General features: G+C 41.8%; 2 protein-coding genes across 14 annotated transcripts in view; one reads left to right on the top strand and one right to left on the bottom strand.

Moving 5' to 3' along the window:
- The first annotated feature begins 1,229 nt into the window (after window positions 1-1,229).
- hexim1 (HEXIM P-TEFb complex subunit 1) lies at window positions 1,230-4,194 on the top strand. The gene has a single exon (XM_008416951.3). The coding sequence runs from the start codon at window positions 1,552-1,554 to the stop codon at window positions 2,653-2,655; it is 1,104 nt and encodes a 367-aa protein (XP_008415173.1). The 5' UTR covers window positions 1,230-1,551; the 3' UTR covers window positions 2,656-4,194.
- Window positions 4,195-5,951: 1,757 nt separating this feature from the next.
- The window catches only part of arhgap23a (Rho GTPase activating protein 23a), a 78,283-nt gene continuing 64,800 nt past the window's right edge, over window positions 5,952-19,434 (bottom strand). For all 13 annotated transcript variants that reach the window (XM_008416963.3, XM_008416958.3, XM_008416952.3 and 10 more), the window contains 14 exons: window positions 19,185-19,322; window positions 18,797-19,105; window positions 18,639-18,700; window positions 18,231-18,349; window positions 17,187-17,305; window positions 16,944-17,096; window positions 15,853-15,931; window positions 15,677-15,750; window positions 15,495-15,584; window positions 15,267-15,392; window positions 14,647-14,688; window positions 12,518-12,611; window positions 8,233-8,264; window positions 5,952-8,049 (listed from right to left, as the gene is read on the bottom strand). In XM_008416963.3, coding sequence (XP_008415185.2) covers window positions 6,640-8,049; window positions 8,233-8,264; window positions 12,518-12,611; window positions 14,647-14,688; window positions 15,267-15,392; window positions 15,495-15,584; window positions 15,677-15,750; window positions 15,853-15,931; window positions 16,944-17,096; window positions 17,187-17,305; window positions 18,231-18,349; window positions 18,639-18,700; window positions 18,797-19,105; window positions 19,185-19,322 — 2,847 coding nt within the window. In that variant the 3' untranslated portion in view covers window positions 5,952-6,639. The remainder of the gene's footprint in view (window positions 8,050-8,232; window positions 8,265-12,517; window positions 12,612-14,646; window positions 14,689-15,266; window positions 15,393-15,494; window positions 15,585-15,676; window positions 15,751-15,852; window positions 15,932-16,943; window positions 17,097-17,186; window positions 17,306-18,230; window positions 18,350-18,638; window positions 18,701-18,796; window positions 19,106-19,184; window positions 19,323-19,434) is intronic.

The raw sequence follows: 19,434 nt of genomic DNA, 5'->3' as shown, positions 1-19,434 counted from the left end.
CACCGTGGAGCGAGCTAGTTAGCTTTAGCTAGTCTAGCTTTATGCAGAACGTCACGTTTTCTTCAAATATGCCCCTGTCAGGAATTATTTCCCGTTCGGGACTGTCATATCCACGCTTCGGATTAATTATTTTTGGTTCGAGTGATTTCACAATATTATGGAAAGGATGCAGTGTTTTCGAGCAACACCACGCAGCGCTCCGTTCGCTAACTAACGTTAACAGCTAACGTTAGCCAACTTATCCTTAGCTTTTAAAGCAACGGTGTAAAAACACTGTACATTTGGGGCTGCCAAAAAACGGATCTACACCATTTCGTCGATGATAGCAGCATTATTAAGCAGGTGTGAGATCGCCTGACCCACCCTTTGACAACGAGGGGTTCGGGAGTGTGACCGTAGCGGCGGCTTCACAATAAATGTCGTTTGTTTACGCTGGTTTAAGTGTTCACCCCCAAAGCTCCAGCCTTACGGCATATCACTCCGCACAACACGTAATGCTAAAACGAGCTCACAAATCATACTAGTAGCACACAAAAGCCATGTATCTTTATTTATATATCCGTTTAAAATTATTTAATTTAGAGAGTAGATTGCTTTATTGTTATTATTTTACATTAACACTGAAAGCGGACTACATTTTGTGTAAGGACCGCTTCATATTCGTTGCAATACAGGGGGCTTACATTTTATTACTCAATTACTTCTTGACGTTTTCGACTCCAAATAATTGTGCGTCGCAGATTTCGGAGTAGAATATACGATTACTCAGTTCTGGTAAATATCTAAACTATTTTAGAATATTAAAACCAGTTTCTAAATCAAAACATCTACTTATTACCCCTTTCTTTGTAAATAGTAGTGCCCATAAAAATGCCCGGGACTGCTTTTTTAATGTAGCTCGCGCTCTTTTGATTGACAGTATATGCTGTCCAATCAGAAAATTAGTTGAGCTTAGCAACAGCAAAGTTTTCCTGCAGCCCAATCAACAAAAAGGAGGGTGGTCTTTTTTGGGCGAATGATTGTACTCTCTCATTGGTTAAAAATCTCATCAGTTACGGCAGACTTGTGGACTATGTAGTTTAGAGAGAACGTCTCAGGCATTAGCTCTACTGTAAGGAGAACAGCATATCCCAGAATTCAGTAGACGTAACAAGGAGAGGCATGCGCACAGAGAGAGGCGGAGCTGCTATATAAACACGGACTCCCTCTTCTTCTGTAGCACACTGGACACAGTTGTGACGGTGAAACGCAGTCTCTGAGTGACGGCGGCCTTTGACAGCACTGAAACAGTTAATGGTAGTTAGCGACAGTTGCTCTGACAAATCCTTGGAGGAGTAACAAGTGTTTACTTATTCGGAAGTTTGTTTCCAGACGTGAAAGTGAACTTTTTTTAGACATTTTAAGTCTTTCTGGAAATCTTATTTTTTTCTAAAAAAAAAAAAAAAAACAATACTTTTTTCATCTTTTAACGAACTTTGAATTTCTGCCTTTTGGGCATGGACATGCTCTAAGATGTGCTAAAACGGAACCAATAAGAAGGATATAATCAGGATGACGGAGCCAGCGGAGCAGACCCATCGCATGGTAACTTCAGGCAGTCCATCAGGTGAGAGTAGCGGGGACGCTTTGGAGCATCTCCCAGCCAACAACCGTGGAGGACCGCAGAACGGCGAGAGGGGGCGCCAGAGAGCGGAGAAGCATCAGCGTCAGGCGGAGGACTGCGAGGATATCAACACAGACAAGTTATGGCAAATGAAAGGCGGACGGAGGGAGGTGTGTCCCGCTTCAGCAGCCGGAAACGAGCTCTCCAAGTACCCGAATGCTACCGAGCCTCACAAAACAACCGATTCCGACGCTTCACCCGATTGTGATCACAAGCGACGCGGGAAAAAAGGCGAACACTGCCCGCTGCAGGAGACTTTGAACCGGTCGGGAGTGGAGAATTTACTCATCGACTCCGACACTGGCTTGGAAGGACGTCTGGGCAAAAAGAGACACAGACGCAGGACCTCGAAGAAGAAACGCCACTGGAAGCCTTACAACAAACTTTCATGGGAGGAGAAGAAAGCCCTGGAGGAGCGGGAGACCGTGAGAGCTTCGCGGATGAGGGAGGAGATGTTCGCCAAGGGGCTCCCCGTCGCGCCCTATAACACCACCCAGTTCCTGATGGACGAGCACGACCGAGAGGAGCCCGACCTCAACACAGAAACCGGGGTCCGGCGGCTCTCTGGGGTCGGCGGTCGCATGGAGGACACTGGAAGCGAGGAGGACCTCTTCGACAACGAGGAGGAAGACGACGACGACGGCAGCGGAGGAGGCGGCAGCGACGGCATCGGGAGGCCCGGGAACGCAGGTGGAGAGTACCTCCAGCGGGACTTTTCCGAAACCTACGAGATGTACCACGTCGAGAGTCTGCAGAACATGACAAAACAAGAGCTGGTGCAGGAGTACCTGGAGCTGGAGAAGTGCATGTCCCGGCTGGAGGAGGAGAACAACCGGCTGCGGCGCGCCGTGGAGCCCGGGGCCGCCGCGGAGAACCCCCAGGTCCGACTCCGGGAGTTGGAACTGGAGCTGGAGAGACTGAGAGCCGAGAACACCGAGCTGCTCCTCCAGAGTCAGCCCACCAAGGAGAGTGGGCAGGTCGCTATGAATTGAAAAAAGAAAAAAAACTCAAACGATTCAAGAAGGTGGGGAAAAAAAAAACTGGACTACTGTTCTTTTTCTTCTAATTATTTTTTTTTATCAGTTTCTGTAATCAGTCTGTTGTCTGGACAAAGAAAGTCGTTGCACGGCGATGCAATAACCAACATGACGTTTCTTTTTCATTTGGGCTGTAAGCTGTCCTGTTAAATTTTCTTCAGGAGATGTAAATATTTCAATATGAATATTCTCCATTTTTATATATATAAATATATATATAAAAAAAGATGTTTAACAATACCAGGTTTCTGTTTTTCCAGTACAACTTTATAGGAATATCTGCTGACAAACTCTTCCATGTTTCAAAAAAAAAAAAAAAAAATCTAATTTCCTCTCCAGAAATCAAATAAGAAATAACGGCAAAGTAGAGCAGCTTGCCAATACCTTTTTTGTTTTTCTTTTTGCAAAAGCAAACTCCAGACTTACCATTTTGACAGTTGTGTGTTATAATTGGTTCAAATAATAATAAAAAAGTTTTGATTAAAGGTGTCTTGTTGCAAAGTTTGATCCTAGAAGATACAGGAAGCAGTCTCTGAAAGCAGCTGTTTGATGCTTTTGATAACGAGGCTTTTTTTTCTCCCTTTGTAATGATTTCACATTGGGACAGTGCAGGAAGAAATCGATTAATGTTCCCAAAGGAACCAAATCTAAAGTTAATTTGTGCATGTTCCTACTATCAAAGTGCATTTGCACTTCTGACTGCATACATTTGTAACCGCAGCATTTAACGGGAAGTGGCCTCAAAGATTTGGATGCCGTTTCCTTTTTGTGCAGAAGCAAACATTAAGACTGAAAAAAAGGACCGCTTTATTCATTTGCCGCCTCCAGGGGGCGACATTCAACAAAAACCCAACACAACTTCTCTTTTAAACATATTTCTGTTTATTTACATCATATACCTTTTTCTTTGAAGCAAACAGCCACAAGGGAAATAATTTCAGGCGGACAAGCTTTTTTTTTTTTTTTCTTTCTTGTTTTTAGTCATCAGTTATAGTCAAAATCAATTCCAAATGTACACAATACAGTATGTTACATATTAAGGTATGTACAAAACAATTTAGTTTTAAAATACAACAATAAACATTAGATAAAATCACATTTCAGTACATCACACAACAACAGATGAGGTTTGTTCACCTTTAGGAAATTTGATATCATCTGGCATGACCGAATGTGGTTTTAGGGTGGGACATGTTGGGTGTACCATGTTCACATGACCTCAGTTTGTTTCAGGGGCGAAGCAGAAGCAGCTGAGGGATTTCTATGCCTTTTATTGTTTCCTTCGTCTTAGCAGCATTAGTAACAGCTGTTATAAGCGCCTCTTGTTGAAGGCGAAGGGAGTGCATAGATGCGTCCTTGGCTTGAAGTGTGCTTTTTAGTTTTCCACTCGGAGTTTAATAATGTACACGTCTTTGGGTCGGTCAGCCACGTCGGGAGAAAGGAGGGGATCCAGATACAACAAAATGAAATAATACAAAAAAAAAAAAAAGACAAGACCTGCGCATGGCACCGCAGAAACAACACATTCCAGAAAATCAGGCACTTGTAGAAGAATCTCGAGGTAAGAAAAAACTAGAACTTTATCATTCTTCACTGGAATATTTGGTCAGAGAAGTTGTTTGTGGTTCTTTATGATGGTTTAACACATAACATAAGACTTTATTATACAGTTTTGTGAAAAAGTTCCCCATCTTACACATTTCTTCGTTTTTTTGGTCACATTTGGATGTTTTATGTTATGGTACAAATTAAATACAAAAAGCAGTTTTGAAGGTGACTTTCTTACCATCTCAACTGTTTGAATGAGGATTTAATTTATTCATAGAAAAGAGCAACCCAAATCAGTTTGGCAATATTTTAAAAAATTTAATCCCCAGAGAGCAAAATTTGGCCCAGATCATCACACCACCACCCCCGTATTTGACTGTCGGATAAATTTATGCTACTCTAAGGAAGTCCAAACAGTTCCACTCGTTTTCAGAAATGTTTTGGGAATCATCTTTGTGTTGTTTTTGGATGGGAGCGTCTGTCTTGGAGTGACGCCCAGTAATTTAGCCTCTTTCGTATTAAATCATGAACACTGAATTTAACTGAGACACCTGCAGTGCTATAAATGTTATTCTTGGTTCCTTTGTGACCTCCTGGATGAGTCATAAATGTCTTCTTGGACTAATTTTTGGTAGGTCAGCCACTCCGGTGGAGGTTCATTTCAAGTCGTCATTTGTGCTTCGCAGCTCTTATTGTGATTCACTGCAGTCCCACAGGCTGAGAAATGGATTTCCAGACTGATAGATGTCAAAAACTTTGTTGGGTCAGAGCAAGTTGCTTTTTTTAAATATCTGTTTCTACTTTTAGTTTAAAATGATTTCTTCAGGGTTACAGAAACTGGACCAAAGCAGGATTAATTACCCTGTTTTATGGTGTAACTAAGGTGGAGGATTTAATACTTTTTCCCTTCAATAAATCAAACCATCATATAAAAGCTGCTTCTTGTGTTTTCTCAGGTTATCTATGATGCTACACGTTTTCTATTATCAAATTTCAGCTGCAACAAAAAGGAGAAACGGAATAAATGAGTGAAGCGGGGGACACTTTCCACAGACCTGTTTTCAGTTTCTCCATTGTACCATTTCAACCAGTCAGTTAGGATTCATTAAGAACCTGACCTTATGGAAAACTCCCAGCCACACACATCCCCCCCCAAGGTAAAAACTGCGCCGACAGATGAATGCTCAGTGGGGATGGGCTGAAAAAAGATCCCAAACTAAAAAGGTGAAAATGTGAGATCTGAGGTAACGCGAAAACAACGATGAGCTCAGCCGTCGGCGTGCCGATGTGCCTGCAAACGCTCCCAAAGGGATCTGCTGGACTTGCTACGTGCAATCCCCAGATAGTTTATTTGATGGATGTTTGTTTAAAGTAGATCGCTTTCATTGAAAAGTCAGTATCTCAGGAGATAAAGGTAGTCTGCACAGTGCTGTGAATCAGAAAGGCCATCTATGGAGAAATAAGGATCAGCTTTAGTCGTGTTTATCTCCCTCCAACAGGTACGCTCAAGAGGTTCACTGAACAATAAAAGTACTGTTTTTATTTTTTACTTTAATACAAAATATATAATATATATTGAATATAAACAAAAAAAATAATATATTAAGGGAAACATTTCAAGTAACTTCTTGAAAGAAATGACTGCACTCTGTGCACGTTTTGTAAACCATATAAAAATAACTAAAAAAAAAACAACTCACAGGTGAAAACAAACATTTATATTTACATAGGTTAACTTAACAAGGCTTTGTACAAAATGCTACAAAACGTGATCATTTCTGCACAAACACTCATAGACGTTATTAACAAGTAGAGACAGACATCTGTGTCCTTGTGTCGGACTAAAAACGGGAGTTTTACAGTGAGCGAGGTCAGGAAGACTGGTAGCAGGATAAAAGGAAATCTGCTGAATTTACTCCTGTTGCATGATAGTTTTTGTAACATTTACCATTAAGCTGAATTAGCTAGAAGCACCATTTTTTTCTCAACCAGAGCAAAGCTGCACAACAGCGCCCTCCTGTGACCAATTGAGAGCATCTCTCCTGTGAGTCGGGAAGGAAGGGATGCCTGTTTTTACTAAATTGTGGATTTTTGGCGTTAACAATGAGTTTTGTTTATGTCTTATACGAAGCCCCTAAAGGGACATTGAAGAACAAAATAAAATTAGACTAATAAGTGCACGAGACACAGCATGATGCGCATCACATACTATCTCGTGTGCAACACATAGCATCTGGTGCGCATGGGTTAATATGTGGATTGCACCATATTGTATCTTCTATGCACAGGAAAGTTTTTTAAATAATAAAAAAGCTAAGAAAAAAACCCCTAAAGCTTTGGCAACACTGGGGTTCCCCTTGCCATGCCAAAATGAATAGCACCTGGAGGTTTTCACAGGTACTGGTGGAATCTGGAGGTGGGGGCTTGGCGTGTAACTGGTTCGTGGTCCAGGCTGTCTGCTCCTTGAGTTTTCACCTGGTTTTGGTTGGCGGGGGAGAGCGGGAACTCATTGACGCTCAGCGGGGGTCTCTTGTCGGACGTCTCGGTGGGTGAGGCCACCACGGTGTGTCTCCGCCACGCTCGTTTCTTCCTCCGCGTTTCGGGTGATGGAGGTTTTCGCAGCCCCACGCTGCGCAGGTCGTCGGCGGAGCCCAGCAGGCGAGCCCGGACGTGCTCGGCCAGAGACCTGCCGCCCGGGCCGGTGGGGGTGAAGGAGGCGGCTTCGCTGGGCGGCAGGGCGGGTCTCGGCCGGGACAGGCGCAAGCTCTCCTGGCTGCTGCCGGAGGAAGCGTTCGTTCTGGAGGGGTCTCGCTTCGGTTTTGGTGCGCTGTCGGACCCGGAGCCGGTCCCCTCAACCTGGAACTCCGGCAGGTCCAGGGAGCGGACTTTGGACTTCTCCGACTTCAGTTTCTTTCTGGCCAGAGTGTCGCATTGGATCAGCTTGTGGGAGTTGAAGGAAGGCCGTGAGTAGAGTCTGTGAGCGTTGGAGGAGGAGGAAGAGGAAGGCGTGTTGGAGCGCGCTCCTCCTTCGCTCCTCTCGACAGAGTCGGCTGAGTTAACGGCCGGCGCTGCCGGGGTGAGGAGGTTCATGGGCGAGAGGAGCGGCGGTTTGCACTGGGAGTAGAGGAAGCTGCGAGGTGCCGATGACGGCTGGTTCGTGGGCGTCGTCGGTTCTTTGCTGGGCCTCTCCTGGGTTAGGGAGCGCGAGACGAAGCCGCTCTCGTTGTCCGTCTCGCTCACCAGCTCGCTGTGCTCGTCGTCGGCATCGTCGCCCCTGCCCTCTGACCCCAAGCTTCGCCCTAACGTGGAAAGGGTGGAGTAGCCGGAGACAATGGAGCGAGCGTCCTCTGGCGCTCTCCACGACGGGCCCTTCGCCTCCTCCGCCTGCACCGCCTCGTCCTGCAACAAAATAGCTGTCTGCCTTCCTCCTGCCTCCTCTTCCTCTTTACAGCACGGCCGACTGGGAACAACGGCTACCACTTCCTCGTCTGCCTCCTCTTTCTCTCCACCTGCTACAACTTCCTCCTCCTCCTCCTCATCGTCGTCGTCGTCTTCCTCCTCCTCGTCCTCTTCTCCCTCAGCTCGAGGAGCAGTGTCTCCTCCTGGCGACTCTGCCTCCTCTTCCTCCTCCATCCCAAGGTGCCCCGCTTTCACCGGTTCGTGCTCGGAGTCGTCATCGGTGCTGCTTCCAACGCGGCGGGCGAGGTGGCGCTTCCTTCGCTTGCGGCCTGTGACGGCGGACATGATGGACAGAGCCAGGAAGTCCTTGGCGGTGAGGTCTTTCTTTGACCCCCATGATCCCTGAAACAGGAGGAAATGCTGCTGTTACCCTGACAAACTTTCTGTCTTACATCACAGTTCAGGTCAGAAGTTTAAAGAAAGCAATCTTAAATAAATAAATCCCAAAAATACCAGTTTGTGTAAATTTTGGGCCAGAAACGTTGCGCTTAATAAACCGTCATGCATGTGTTTGAGAGATGTTACCTTTGATTTAGCTGAGTCACTGTTGGTTGAGTCTGTGGAAGAAGAAATGAAGATGTCAGAAGTTAAAAAGTGAACAAGTCAAAGCGGTCGGTCATGGTGGAGGACACAGAGGTCGCTTCAGCAGCACAGAGCTGCAACACGAGTCATCCTTTATTTTTAAATACTGCTCTTCAAATGAGTCAGATTTTATTATAATATTTGAAAAATAATCTTGGTAAGAAGTTTTCCTTCCACTCCGAGGGACTTTTGGGATGATTTCATACAAGTTTCCACTTCCATTTCCTCAAGAAAGCTTTAAAATCTGACTCATTGGAAGCAAAATCTAAAGAAATAAGGAAAGACTCGCAACTTTTTGCACAGAACAAAATAAATAGAAGTTCATGTGGAGTTGTGAACTTCCACTGTGTCCTCTCATCATGTCAGAACCCAGAGCAAACACACCGGTTTACAGACGCAAGCATTTGGAGGGAAAGACAATGATTTGAGGGGAAGCAGCGGCTGGAGTTGGGAGGAGAGAGTGCATTAGGAACCACAGCAAACACTGATGGCACCAATCATCGACAGGGAAGGAAGCGGGGAAACACATTTCCTCACAAACACAGACACACAAACAAGGCTTCAGAAGGAATGAGCAGATTTTAAAACATTTATCAGGTGGGAAAAAGTACAACCAAATGTTTTTTGTTGAATGAAGAATATCATAATAGGGCCACAAAAAAATATATATATATATAATAATTTTGACTTTTTTCCTCAGCATTCTGACATTAATCTTCTGATCTCAAAAAATGAAATTATTGGTCTAGCCTGTCATAAATGTCATGACCTCATGGGAAATTATAGCAGGAAATAAAATTGCAAATATATTATTATTATAGTTAGGCTACAAAAGGATAACAGACTTGATGCAGTTTGTGCGAACCGCCCCTAGGTGGCAGAGTTACCTGCTCAAAACGGCATGAACGTTTCCAACAAAATGATCTCACACCATCAGCAAAGACCTGATTTGATTTTATATTGGCAGAGCAGGCTGAAAATTCAGTAATGCACATAACTAAAAACTTTTGTGCTTTTATAGCTTAAATCAAAAATAATAATTAGGATGTAAATACTTCAGACTAAGTTTCTAATCTCTGGAGTCTGAAGGGTCTGCATGTTACATTTTTCAGTGTTTTGACTACCTGCTTTCTGAAATGTTTTATTTTATCACCAGTTTCCTGATGGGGTGCAGTAAGTTTATATGGCTTAATATAACCTATTAGGTTCCAATGGAAAAAAAACCCCAGCAGATTACTTTTAGGTTGCATGTTTGTGAGACAAAAATGAAACCCAAGATGTTAAAATAAATCCAGAATCAAGAAAACATTTCCATTTTCTTTTTAATTTAATTTTATATTTGCAATGTCCAGAGGAGTCCCTGGTATTTCTAGGGTTTAGGGACCAGAACCACAGAATAGATGCAATCAAACCAATACTTGAAACCCCCTCTAGAATACTAATAACAGCCTATTTTAATAGTTCAAACTCCAAATGTACCTTAATATACACGATGGAAACAATCCTAGAACTATTGCAAAACTTAATATTCCTAGTTTTTCTTATCTCGGCTCTTGGGGAAACAGCCAATCAGCACCCAGGACAATAAATGCTGCTTCCAGATTGTTTTGCTTTGCAAATGCCAGCCGACAGCAGGTCGCAGCATCGCCAGTGTTGCAACTACACATTATTCAGGTGGATGCGAAAACATAGATTGGCCCGCTCCCCAACCCCTGAGGCGACGATACGTGAAGGGTAAAACTCGCTACATTTACCTCGTTATGTGCGCGAGGTGAAGGAGCATAAGGCGCGCTGAAGTGTATGGGAAAACACCATCGGCGCGCCGCCCCCTCCAGACGGGGTTTTGGCGCCCCCTCTGGTGCTGCGCCCCTATGCGTTGCATACCCTGCATACCCACTTTTTGCGCCACTGAGCATCGCACCTATATATTTTGGCTTCTCATTCTGTATTTGCTTCCAAATATGTTTGTTACGCTCCACAGAACAATCTGCAAATTGACGAGTTTTATGGCTAATAATTAGGAGTTTGATAAGAATATATGAATTCACAAATACCCCCGAAATGGGTCTAAAAGAGTTACTATATTTTATAAATTAAAATTTTTACATTTATTAAGCAGTACTTACAATATATTTTATTACTACTGTCATACACCACTTTTAAAAGCCATTATATAAATGCATGATAATTATTTTATCATAATAAGAATCGTTGTCATGATAAATTCCAGTTAAGGATGCTTGAAAACCCCCCGAAGGTGTTAGCATTGTTCAAATTGTTAGTTTTTCTATTTTGTCCACTTATTTGTTAAATATTGAAAATATGATTAAATGCACTTACTGTTGCAGTTTAGTGATGCAAATCACACTTCTTTATGTGATTAATGTCCTAAAGAAACATATTAAAAAATTGATTTTGTCCTTCAAAAGCAATATTTGTATGTCAGTTCAGAAAGAAGATATAAATAGTTGTTATGGTCGCTTTTATTGTTATCAATAGTGCCACAAAATATGTGCTCACCCCTTTTTCGCACTACCAAAAAGGAGCCATTTATTTGTTAAATAAAACAATTGCTGTTAGCCCTGCGGCTCTTTTTCAGGTGCAAGCAGGAAGGTTTGGATCACAGTTGCCATTTGGGAGCTTCACACAATTTCCTGGAAGTGAATTACCTCTCAAGCTTTGAAATGGCACATGGGAAACGGCAAAACCTGGAGTCCCGTAAGAGTCACTAGTGAGGTTAGAGGAACCTGATGATTGGGGCCACATTGATTTGAAAAAAAAAAAAAAAAAAAGCCTGGAGGATGAGTGGAGCGCTGTGCTCTGCAGTCAGAGTGAGTTTCTCCTCAGAAGCTTGAAGTTTCCATTATAAATGCACACAAAATGCTGTCAATATTAAATAAGTATCGCAATTAAGATCACATGTGAATAAGTCATTTAAAAACATGCTACACCACCATTCTCCTACCTCTTCTTCATTGGTTGAGCTTGTGGCAACATTTAGTTGTTGATTATGTTGCTTGTGTGATGCGAAAAAAAGTCTTTCTATTGCAGCTTTGCCAAAATAAACCAATTTTGATACGTAAAAATCCTCATCCTAGGATCACAAGTGATCGAAAACCAAGTTTTTTTTAATTGCCATGTTTCTATTAAAGCTGCAGTATCACTACTATAAAAAATTTGTTTTTTTAAACATATTTATCAAAACTGTCACCATGTTGTGACAGCGTAATACGAGTCACATAATTTGTGAAAAGATTGAGCTCCTCCACCCTGAGCTACTGATCCAGTCAAAAATAACCAACCAGAACCAGGAGGAGGTTCTTAGTGCTGTCAATCATCTCATGTACTCACTGCTAAATGTGCTAATGGTGGAGAAACACCTGATAGTTGTAGGAAAACTGTTCATCTGCCGTCATGCTAACAAGTCTTAGCACTCAGTACAGGCTGTGCTATCAAGAGGATGATTGACAGCGCTAAGACCCGCCTCCTGGATCTGATTGGTTGTTTCTAGTTAGCACTGGGAGAACACAGAGGAGCTTGATTTTTTTTCACAGGTAATCTGTCTCATACCATTCTGTCACCACATGGTGACAATTTCAACAAATATGTCAAAAAAACTTTTTATTAAAGTTACATACTGCAGTTTTAATCAAATTTATTTTCAAAATAGCCAATGGAAACGCAGCTGGTGACAAGTGAACACTCTGAGACAGAAACAGCAGCAGCTTTAGGAGGCATCAAGTCACCCATTAACTTATTAGTCAAACTGGAACGACACTGAAGTGGCAGGGATTTTATTTTAAAGAGACCTCAATCTGACAGTGACCGGGAGGACGCCAACTTCCAGGGAAATGGAGACCATGGAGACACAAGCCATCACCACCAATAACACACTCGCTCAACACACACACACTGCCAGGGGAGTTCCCATCCTACCGCAGTGGCTGCTCCACAGGCTCAGCTAAGAGAAGGAAATGCAGAAACGCACAGAGAGAAAGTGATAGATGAGCAACATGGAAGGAAAAAAAAAGAAATCAGCAGAAAGGAGAGAAGTGTAGGCATGCTGTCAAACACAGAGACACTTTGATCTAAGGATTCGGTTCTCATGCTGCGTTCCAGTTCCGTTTGGAAAGTTGGACATTCCAGTTTGAATTATTTTTTGTAGTCTCTTTTCGTAATGTAACAAAAAGGGGAAGGAAAAGCAGCATTAGATTCAAATGATTCTCACCCGAAGCCTCGCCGAGCAGAGCGGTCCTGCCGATGTTGGACAGAAGGTGGTCGATGTTGGGGGCGGGTTGGACGTCCTCTGTGTCCACTGGTGTCTGGGGAGACATGAAGAAGGACATTAACTTTACAAAGTAGAAATCTAGAGTAAAAACACAACTTTCTATTCATAAAGTAGGGGTTTCTTTAAGTCAATAAAACTCAGGATCTGACACCCCAGAGCCCGGGGGTGAAGTGTGCTCGTCAATAATTTACTAGAGACTTTTAGTCATTATTTATAGCAACTGCTGCACTTGGAATATGCTACATTTGGAAATAAAATACATGTTTCTGTGAAGATAAAAACAAACTACAACAAGCTTCAGCGGCTGTTTATTGCTGAATGTTTTATTAGAAGTGCAACAAATTTTTTATAATGACGCCATCTGGATTCATTTCCTTGGTATTTTTTAGTCTGATATATGAATTTTGTATGTTCCTTGAAGAACATCTGAATATTAGCATCTGGTTGATGCTCACCAGATGCTAATAGAGGACGGACTTATAATCTACCCAGAATTGCATGGAGTCATGGAGACTTTTGTTTACAACATAAAATCTTCCAGATTTTCCCCAGAATACCCTACATTTTACTTTTTAAATGACTGATTCTAACACAGTTCTTTACCTGGACTGCTGACTGTGTAATCTCTGGTTTTTTATCTTCTCTTAGCTTGTAAAGATTGGGCTCATGCAGCAGGTTAAGCTTTAACAGAAGCCCAGTTTTGCTGTCCCAAACTGTGTATCCACCAATTTAATTTGCCTAAACGAATGTCACATAGTGGGACTTATCCACAGTACAAGCTTAAAATCAAACGTAGTATTTAACAGTTTAGTTTCTCTTTTATTGTTTATATTTAGATGATGCAATTCTCCTTTTAATCAGTTACAGAAAAGGTGTTGCTGCTCTGATAATCAACACAACCTCATCTAATCTCAAGTTAATTTAGAAATTACAGATAAAAACAATCAGACTAAACTGATATAACATACTGCTGAACTTGTCCTTCCTGTGTAATTATTTACTGCACAGGTGGTAAAATCTACATTAACCTTTGTGCTTATGACTGCACATAAGCAGTCATGAGCACAATGACTTATGACTGCTTATTTTGTCATAAGTCAAAATAAGCATTCACCTGACTCTAAAAGTTGGAGTCAAGTGTCTTCTAACCTGGAGCTTAGGAGAGTTTCGGTGAAGTAAAACTGAAGTAACGCAAAAATGTTGACCTAAACTAACAGGAGAGCATTAACCAGAGAGGAGCCAAGAGGCTTGTGGTAACTCTGGAGGAAGTGCAGAGATCCACCACTCATGTGGGAGAATCTGTTGAATGCAGAGATGATGGAAAACTAGATATTTGCTGGAGAAAAAAAAAAAAGGCGGCAAAAGACTTAAGACAGAGACGCAGATTCACCTTCCAGCAGAGCAACGATTGTAAAGACTCAGCAAGAGCAGCGTCTGAACTTGTTTCCTCTGAACCAACCTTGGTTCAGAGGAAACAAGTTCAGACTTAAATCTAGTTGCAAAATGGTGGGAAAACTTGAAAATTGCATCAGATTTTTAAGAAGAATGAACAACAACTAAGTAAAAAGGTGGAAGAGACATGAGAGACCTGCAGCTGTAATGGAAAAAAGAGGAGATTCTACGGAGGGAGAAAAACGTGAACATTTGGTTTTGAAAAAAAAGAGCTAATTTTTCTTCCACTTTACAGGTATGCACTACTTTGTGTTGATCTATAACATAAAATTCAGATGAAATCTATTAAAGTGTGTGGCTCTAACATTGAAAGGTTTCAATACATTTGCAAGGCACTCCGGTCTTTGTTTTATGTCTTTTTTAATATAACTACTTCTAATGTTTTATATTTGTATTTTTATTTTCATTGGTAATTAACCAGTTTTGTTTCGCTACCACTTTAGTACCAATGTTACCCTTTGCAGATAAACAAAAGCTCTGAAATTCATATATTAAACAAGACCTCAATGGAAATTGCATTTATTATAGGAAAACGGGCATTTTACATTTAATAAACATTGTAGCCTTTTGCACACAGCACTCTGTGTAGATGTGAATGCCACAACTGGAAAACCTACCTTCTCATCCTTGTCGAGCTCATCTGTGAAAAACCAGATGCACTATACCAGCGACAGAGAAAAAAAACGTTCAGTATTACAAAGACATTATGAAACATACAAGTCTTAAAGGTGTTGTAGTTTTATAAAAATATATTCTTTTTACATATTTGTTAAAATTATCATTACGTTGTGACAGTATAAAGTAAGACAGATAATCTGTGAAAAAGAAATCCTCCAATCAGAGCCAGGAGGTGGGTCTTAGAGCTGTCAATCACCCTCTTCCTTTCTCTTTGCCAAGCTACAGCTGGTTCACCACACTTCCAGCAATGCTAAGGCTAGTTAGCATGGCCACAGACGACAGCAGATAAATTGATTTTCTGTAACGGTGAGTTGTTTTTCCTCCATTAGTACTTTAAGCACCACATACAGGAGGTTAATTGACATCTCTAAGACCCGCCTCCTGGATCTGATTGGTCGCTGGTTGCAAACCACAACAATAGCAATGAAGTGAGGTGGAGGAGCTCAATTATTTCCACAGATTTCCTCTCTTATTACACTGTCACAACGTGATGACACGGAAAAAACATATTTTGTAAAAGTTACATAGTGCAGCTTTAACTTGTGTGTGTTTCTCTCACATGTTGGACGAGCGTCTCAACGATCTTGTAGCGGTCGGGCATGTGGGTGACCATGTCTTTCATGTTGTCCTCAGAGGTTCGAACCAACGTAGGCCCAAACACCAGAGCCAAGTTACGAGGCTCCATCTGAACGCACCAGGAGGTGGGAAAAAAGAAAAACAACAACAGTTGAGCACAAAGGTCTCTGAAATGGTGCGGGTGATGATTTCAAAACGGCTTTCGACACACCTTGTTTTTGTCGGAGTGGTCTGCAACCGTCTTCAAGTGGCTGATCAGGAATTTCAGAGTGTGATAATAGTGATCTGGAAGATCTCGGATCTGCAACAAAACAACAAACACGGGAACCCGTTGAACCAGCCAAGTCGGTAAACTTCCCTGAAATTCCTGGGAGATTAAAAGTGAAGACGAACCAGTTTCTTCATGGTCTTCAGTCGCTCCGATGGATTTTCCATCCGATTGGCATCAATGAAGTCGTTGTACTTGTCTGTTTAGACGTTGGACAGATTAAAGCAAGTGAGTTGGATGATCTGATAACATTTGCAAGAATGGCATCCATGCAGGCTTGTTGGAACATGTGTGGACTCACCGTTGGTAAAGAGAGGCTCTGGAAGCTTCCTGAAGAAGGATTTGAGTAAACTACTAACAACGTTGAGGTCCTGCCACCTCTAAAGACAACAACACATAACAAACATCAAAGTATTTCATCTTCTGACCCTGAGATTCAAGTTTCTCATTCATTCAGGATTTCTACACATTTTACATGGATAAATTTAAAACTGAACAGACTCCAGTTTTTCCACATTTTTTCCCAAATATAAAATACTAAAGTTTACTTGACATTTATCGCAGATATTTCTATAGTTGGAAGACTTTAAATGTGAAACCTGGAAAAAACAGAAACTGGAGGGAGGAAGAGCAAAGGGAAATAAGGAAAAACAAGAAAAGAAGGGCAAAAGTAAAGCTACAGGGGAGGAAGCAAGGAAGGATATAAGGAAGAAATGGAGGAAGGAAATCACAAGGACGCAAAATAAGGAGGGAAAGAAAGAATGAAAAAGAAAAGACAACACACAGCAAGAAAGAAGAAAAGGAAAATAAGGAAAGAAACGAGGAAAGAGAAAAAAAATTGAAAAAAGGAAGGACACAATAAAGAAATGGAGGAAGGAATTCACAAAGACGCAAAATAAGGAGGGAAAGAAAAAAGTCAACACAAGAATAAAGACAATAAGAAAATAAGGAAAGGAATAAGGAAATGTGAAAATAGAAAAAAGAAGGAAAAAGAAAGAAAGGAAGGACACAAAGGAAAAGAATAAGCAAAGGAAGGACAAAAAGAAACTGAAAGACGAAAGGAGGGACACAATGAAGGAAAGGAAGAAAGGATACAACAAATGAATTAATGAGGAAAATAAAATGCAAGGATGAAGGGAGGTAGGACACAAGGAATAAATGAAGGGCAGATTAAAGAAAAAGACAAGAAGTGAGGCACAAGGATAGAATTACAGAAGGAGGAAAGGGAAAGAGGGAAGGAAGGACACAACATCTAGACAACAGGATACGTAATTAAGTCTGAAAATATCTTCTCCATATTTTTGAAATATTTCTGCAAACCTGGAAAATATAATAAATTTTCCAGCTTCTCCATATTGAAGCTTGAGCCTCTGCCTGCATATGTTCCCTCACCTCTTCTGCAGGGTTGATGTCCATGCCCTTATTGAGCTGTTCCTGAAGCAGCGAGACTATGGCGTTGTTCCCGGGAACCCGGTAGATCCCGGTGTATTCCAGGCCCATTTCCTCCACCAAACCGCAGCAGAACTCAATGATCATTGGGACAAACTGAGAAGGAAACAAACAGAATGCAGTCTGAGATACGAAAAGGGAAAACTAAACTGGATTTAGACGCAGAATGAGTCACGAGCGGCTCACCTTGTTGTTGATACCAGGCTGACATTCCTCCAGTCTCACACCAAACGCTTTGGGTCCGGCTTTCTTCGACTTCTTCATGATGTTGATTCCCCAGGGAGACTTCGGAGGGCTGCTCTCGTCTGGACACATTGTTTTAAGATTAACAGAAGCTCATAAAGTATTGTGCAACGTTTTTAAAACAAACCAAATTTCTTAACATTTTTCATCTAAGAAGTCAGACTTTCTTGCTACCTTTTAAAGAAGTCTTGATCAATAGTTTTTCTGACTTTTTAAAGTTTTTATTCATCGATTTCAGTCAACTTCAGGTTCAATTGATTTAATTTTTGCTTGGCAAACTCGTGTGAAACATCCCCTGGAGTAAAGTGATAAACTTGTGTTTGGTCTCATATAGACAAACAATCCAAAATGTTTATTAGAAGCAGAGCCAGATTAGCAGAGAGACGGATAGAATGGAAACAAATTAACATAATAATATTACTGGAGATTTACAAATTAAATTTGCTTGCATTTGATGCATTCAGTGTTTTTCTTGCAGCAGAAATTTTATGTTATAGTGTTGAACATATGGCTTTAATTTCTGCATTTTCACTGAAAATGTTTTTAATTTTATATTTGTAATGTGTGTACCCAGCTTTGCTAATGAATGTGTAATTCAACAAAAAAAAAAGGTGGAGATGTTGCACTGCAAGAATTTTTCAGGCTAGTTTCTTGTGCAAATATCTTATTACACTTGAAATAAGACAAAACTAACTTACAAACAACCTTTTAACAAGAAATAGGAACTTGTTTAAGTAAATAATTCCTGAAAATGTATTTTAAAAAGAACTAGCAAAACAATACTTTTTCCCATGTTATAAGTGAAATAATCTGACAGTGGAGCTAATAATTTCTCATGAATATTAAAGAATTATTGACTGAAAACTGGCCAGCAGCTATAATGAAAATGAGGAAGTGAGCTGAGGAAAATTCAGCTCCAAAGAATAAAATCTTCTTGAATCTGTTGGATGTATCTGCAGGGCCACTTCCTGTTTCTGCCAGACTGACCTTTGCCGTCTTGTTTTGGGGAGCGCGGCGCTCCGGCTGTGTTTTCCGTCTTATTGAGCAGGAACGGAGGCATCATGCGGTGCATCCGGGGAGACGAATCTGGCTTACTTGATGTTGGACTTAAGAGGGAGACAGAGACGCAAAACACAAACTTATGAAGTTGTATATCTGGTGATAGTCGCCACATTTATGACATTCTGAACAAAACCAAAAGGATGTGACTCTTTGAACATGATGAAACTTGTGTTTTTTGTGGCAATATGTCAAATGTTGTGAAAAGCAATGCAAATTTTAACAACACACCCAAAACTGTTTATTCCAGCCAAGCATTTTCACAAGTACTCCAATTGGCAACACTGTGTCTCTCAGCTTGGACTGCAGAGCAGAAACTGTTCTCCGATGACTCACCTTTGTTTTCTGTAGTCATTGAGCTTCTTATTGATGAGAGCCTGTCTGGAGGATCCGAGCTCCTGCAGAAAACAAACATGAACGTGCGATATTTCCCATAAGTCAGAACAGACAAAGCACAGAGCAGATGTAAATCTGACAGCGACGTGCCCTCTGACCTCGCTGTCCATCTTGTTGCTCTCTCTGATGACCTTTATCCACTCCAGCATGTCCTCCCTGTCCTCCGCCTGCAGCAGGTACTCGCAGAAGTCCTGGGTGGTCAGCCGCAGGGCGTGCTTGCGTTTGGTCTCGCTGTACGCGATGTCCACCAGGCAGCCCCGGATGCTGATTGGCTGCTCGTCCTCGGCCCCGCCTTCAATCGAGGCGCCGCGGAGCACCGCCTCCCGCTTGTCTTTGTAGAGGAACAGCGAATGGCACTGAAGGACAGAATACACCCTCTTCCACGGCCGTATCCCGCTGCCGACTTTCTGCGATTCGGAGAGGATGTGACATGAGTGATTCCTGCGACGGGACTTCCAAAAAATAATCCCAAACTCTGCTGCCCACCTTTCCCTTCTCGGTGAGGATTTGCTTGAATTGCAGCCATCCTTCCCGCCGTATGTTGCTGTAATTGATGTTTCCCAGTTCGGAGGTGGAATGGCGTTTGGAGCGAACCTCCTCTGCTGTTGCAAGGATGTCCAGAGTCTGAAACGCAGACAGAACAATCAAGATTTTATTCTCTTTTTATGGTGTGTTGAAACGTTTCTAGCAACTTGATAAAATGGGTTTGTGTAATTCTCAAAAACTTCTGTCCTGA

This window comes from Poecilia reticulata, chromosome 8 (genome assembly GCF_904066995.2).
Source record: "Poecilia reticulata chromosome 8, P_reticulata-male-v2, whole genome shotgun sequence".
Taxonomy (NCBI): domain Eukaryota; kingdom Metazoa; phylum Chordata; class Actinopteri; order Cyprinodontiformes; family Poeciliidae; genus Poecilia; species Poecilia reticulata.
The sequence above is the reverse complement of the archived record's forward strand: the minus strand, read 5'-3'. Positions and strand labels throughout refer to the sequence as shown.

Coding starts and splice junctions, on each gene's coding strand:
- hexim1 (XM_008416951.3), top strand. CDS start 1,552: ATGACGGAGCCAGCGGAGCAGACCCATCGCATGGTAACTTCAGGCAGT.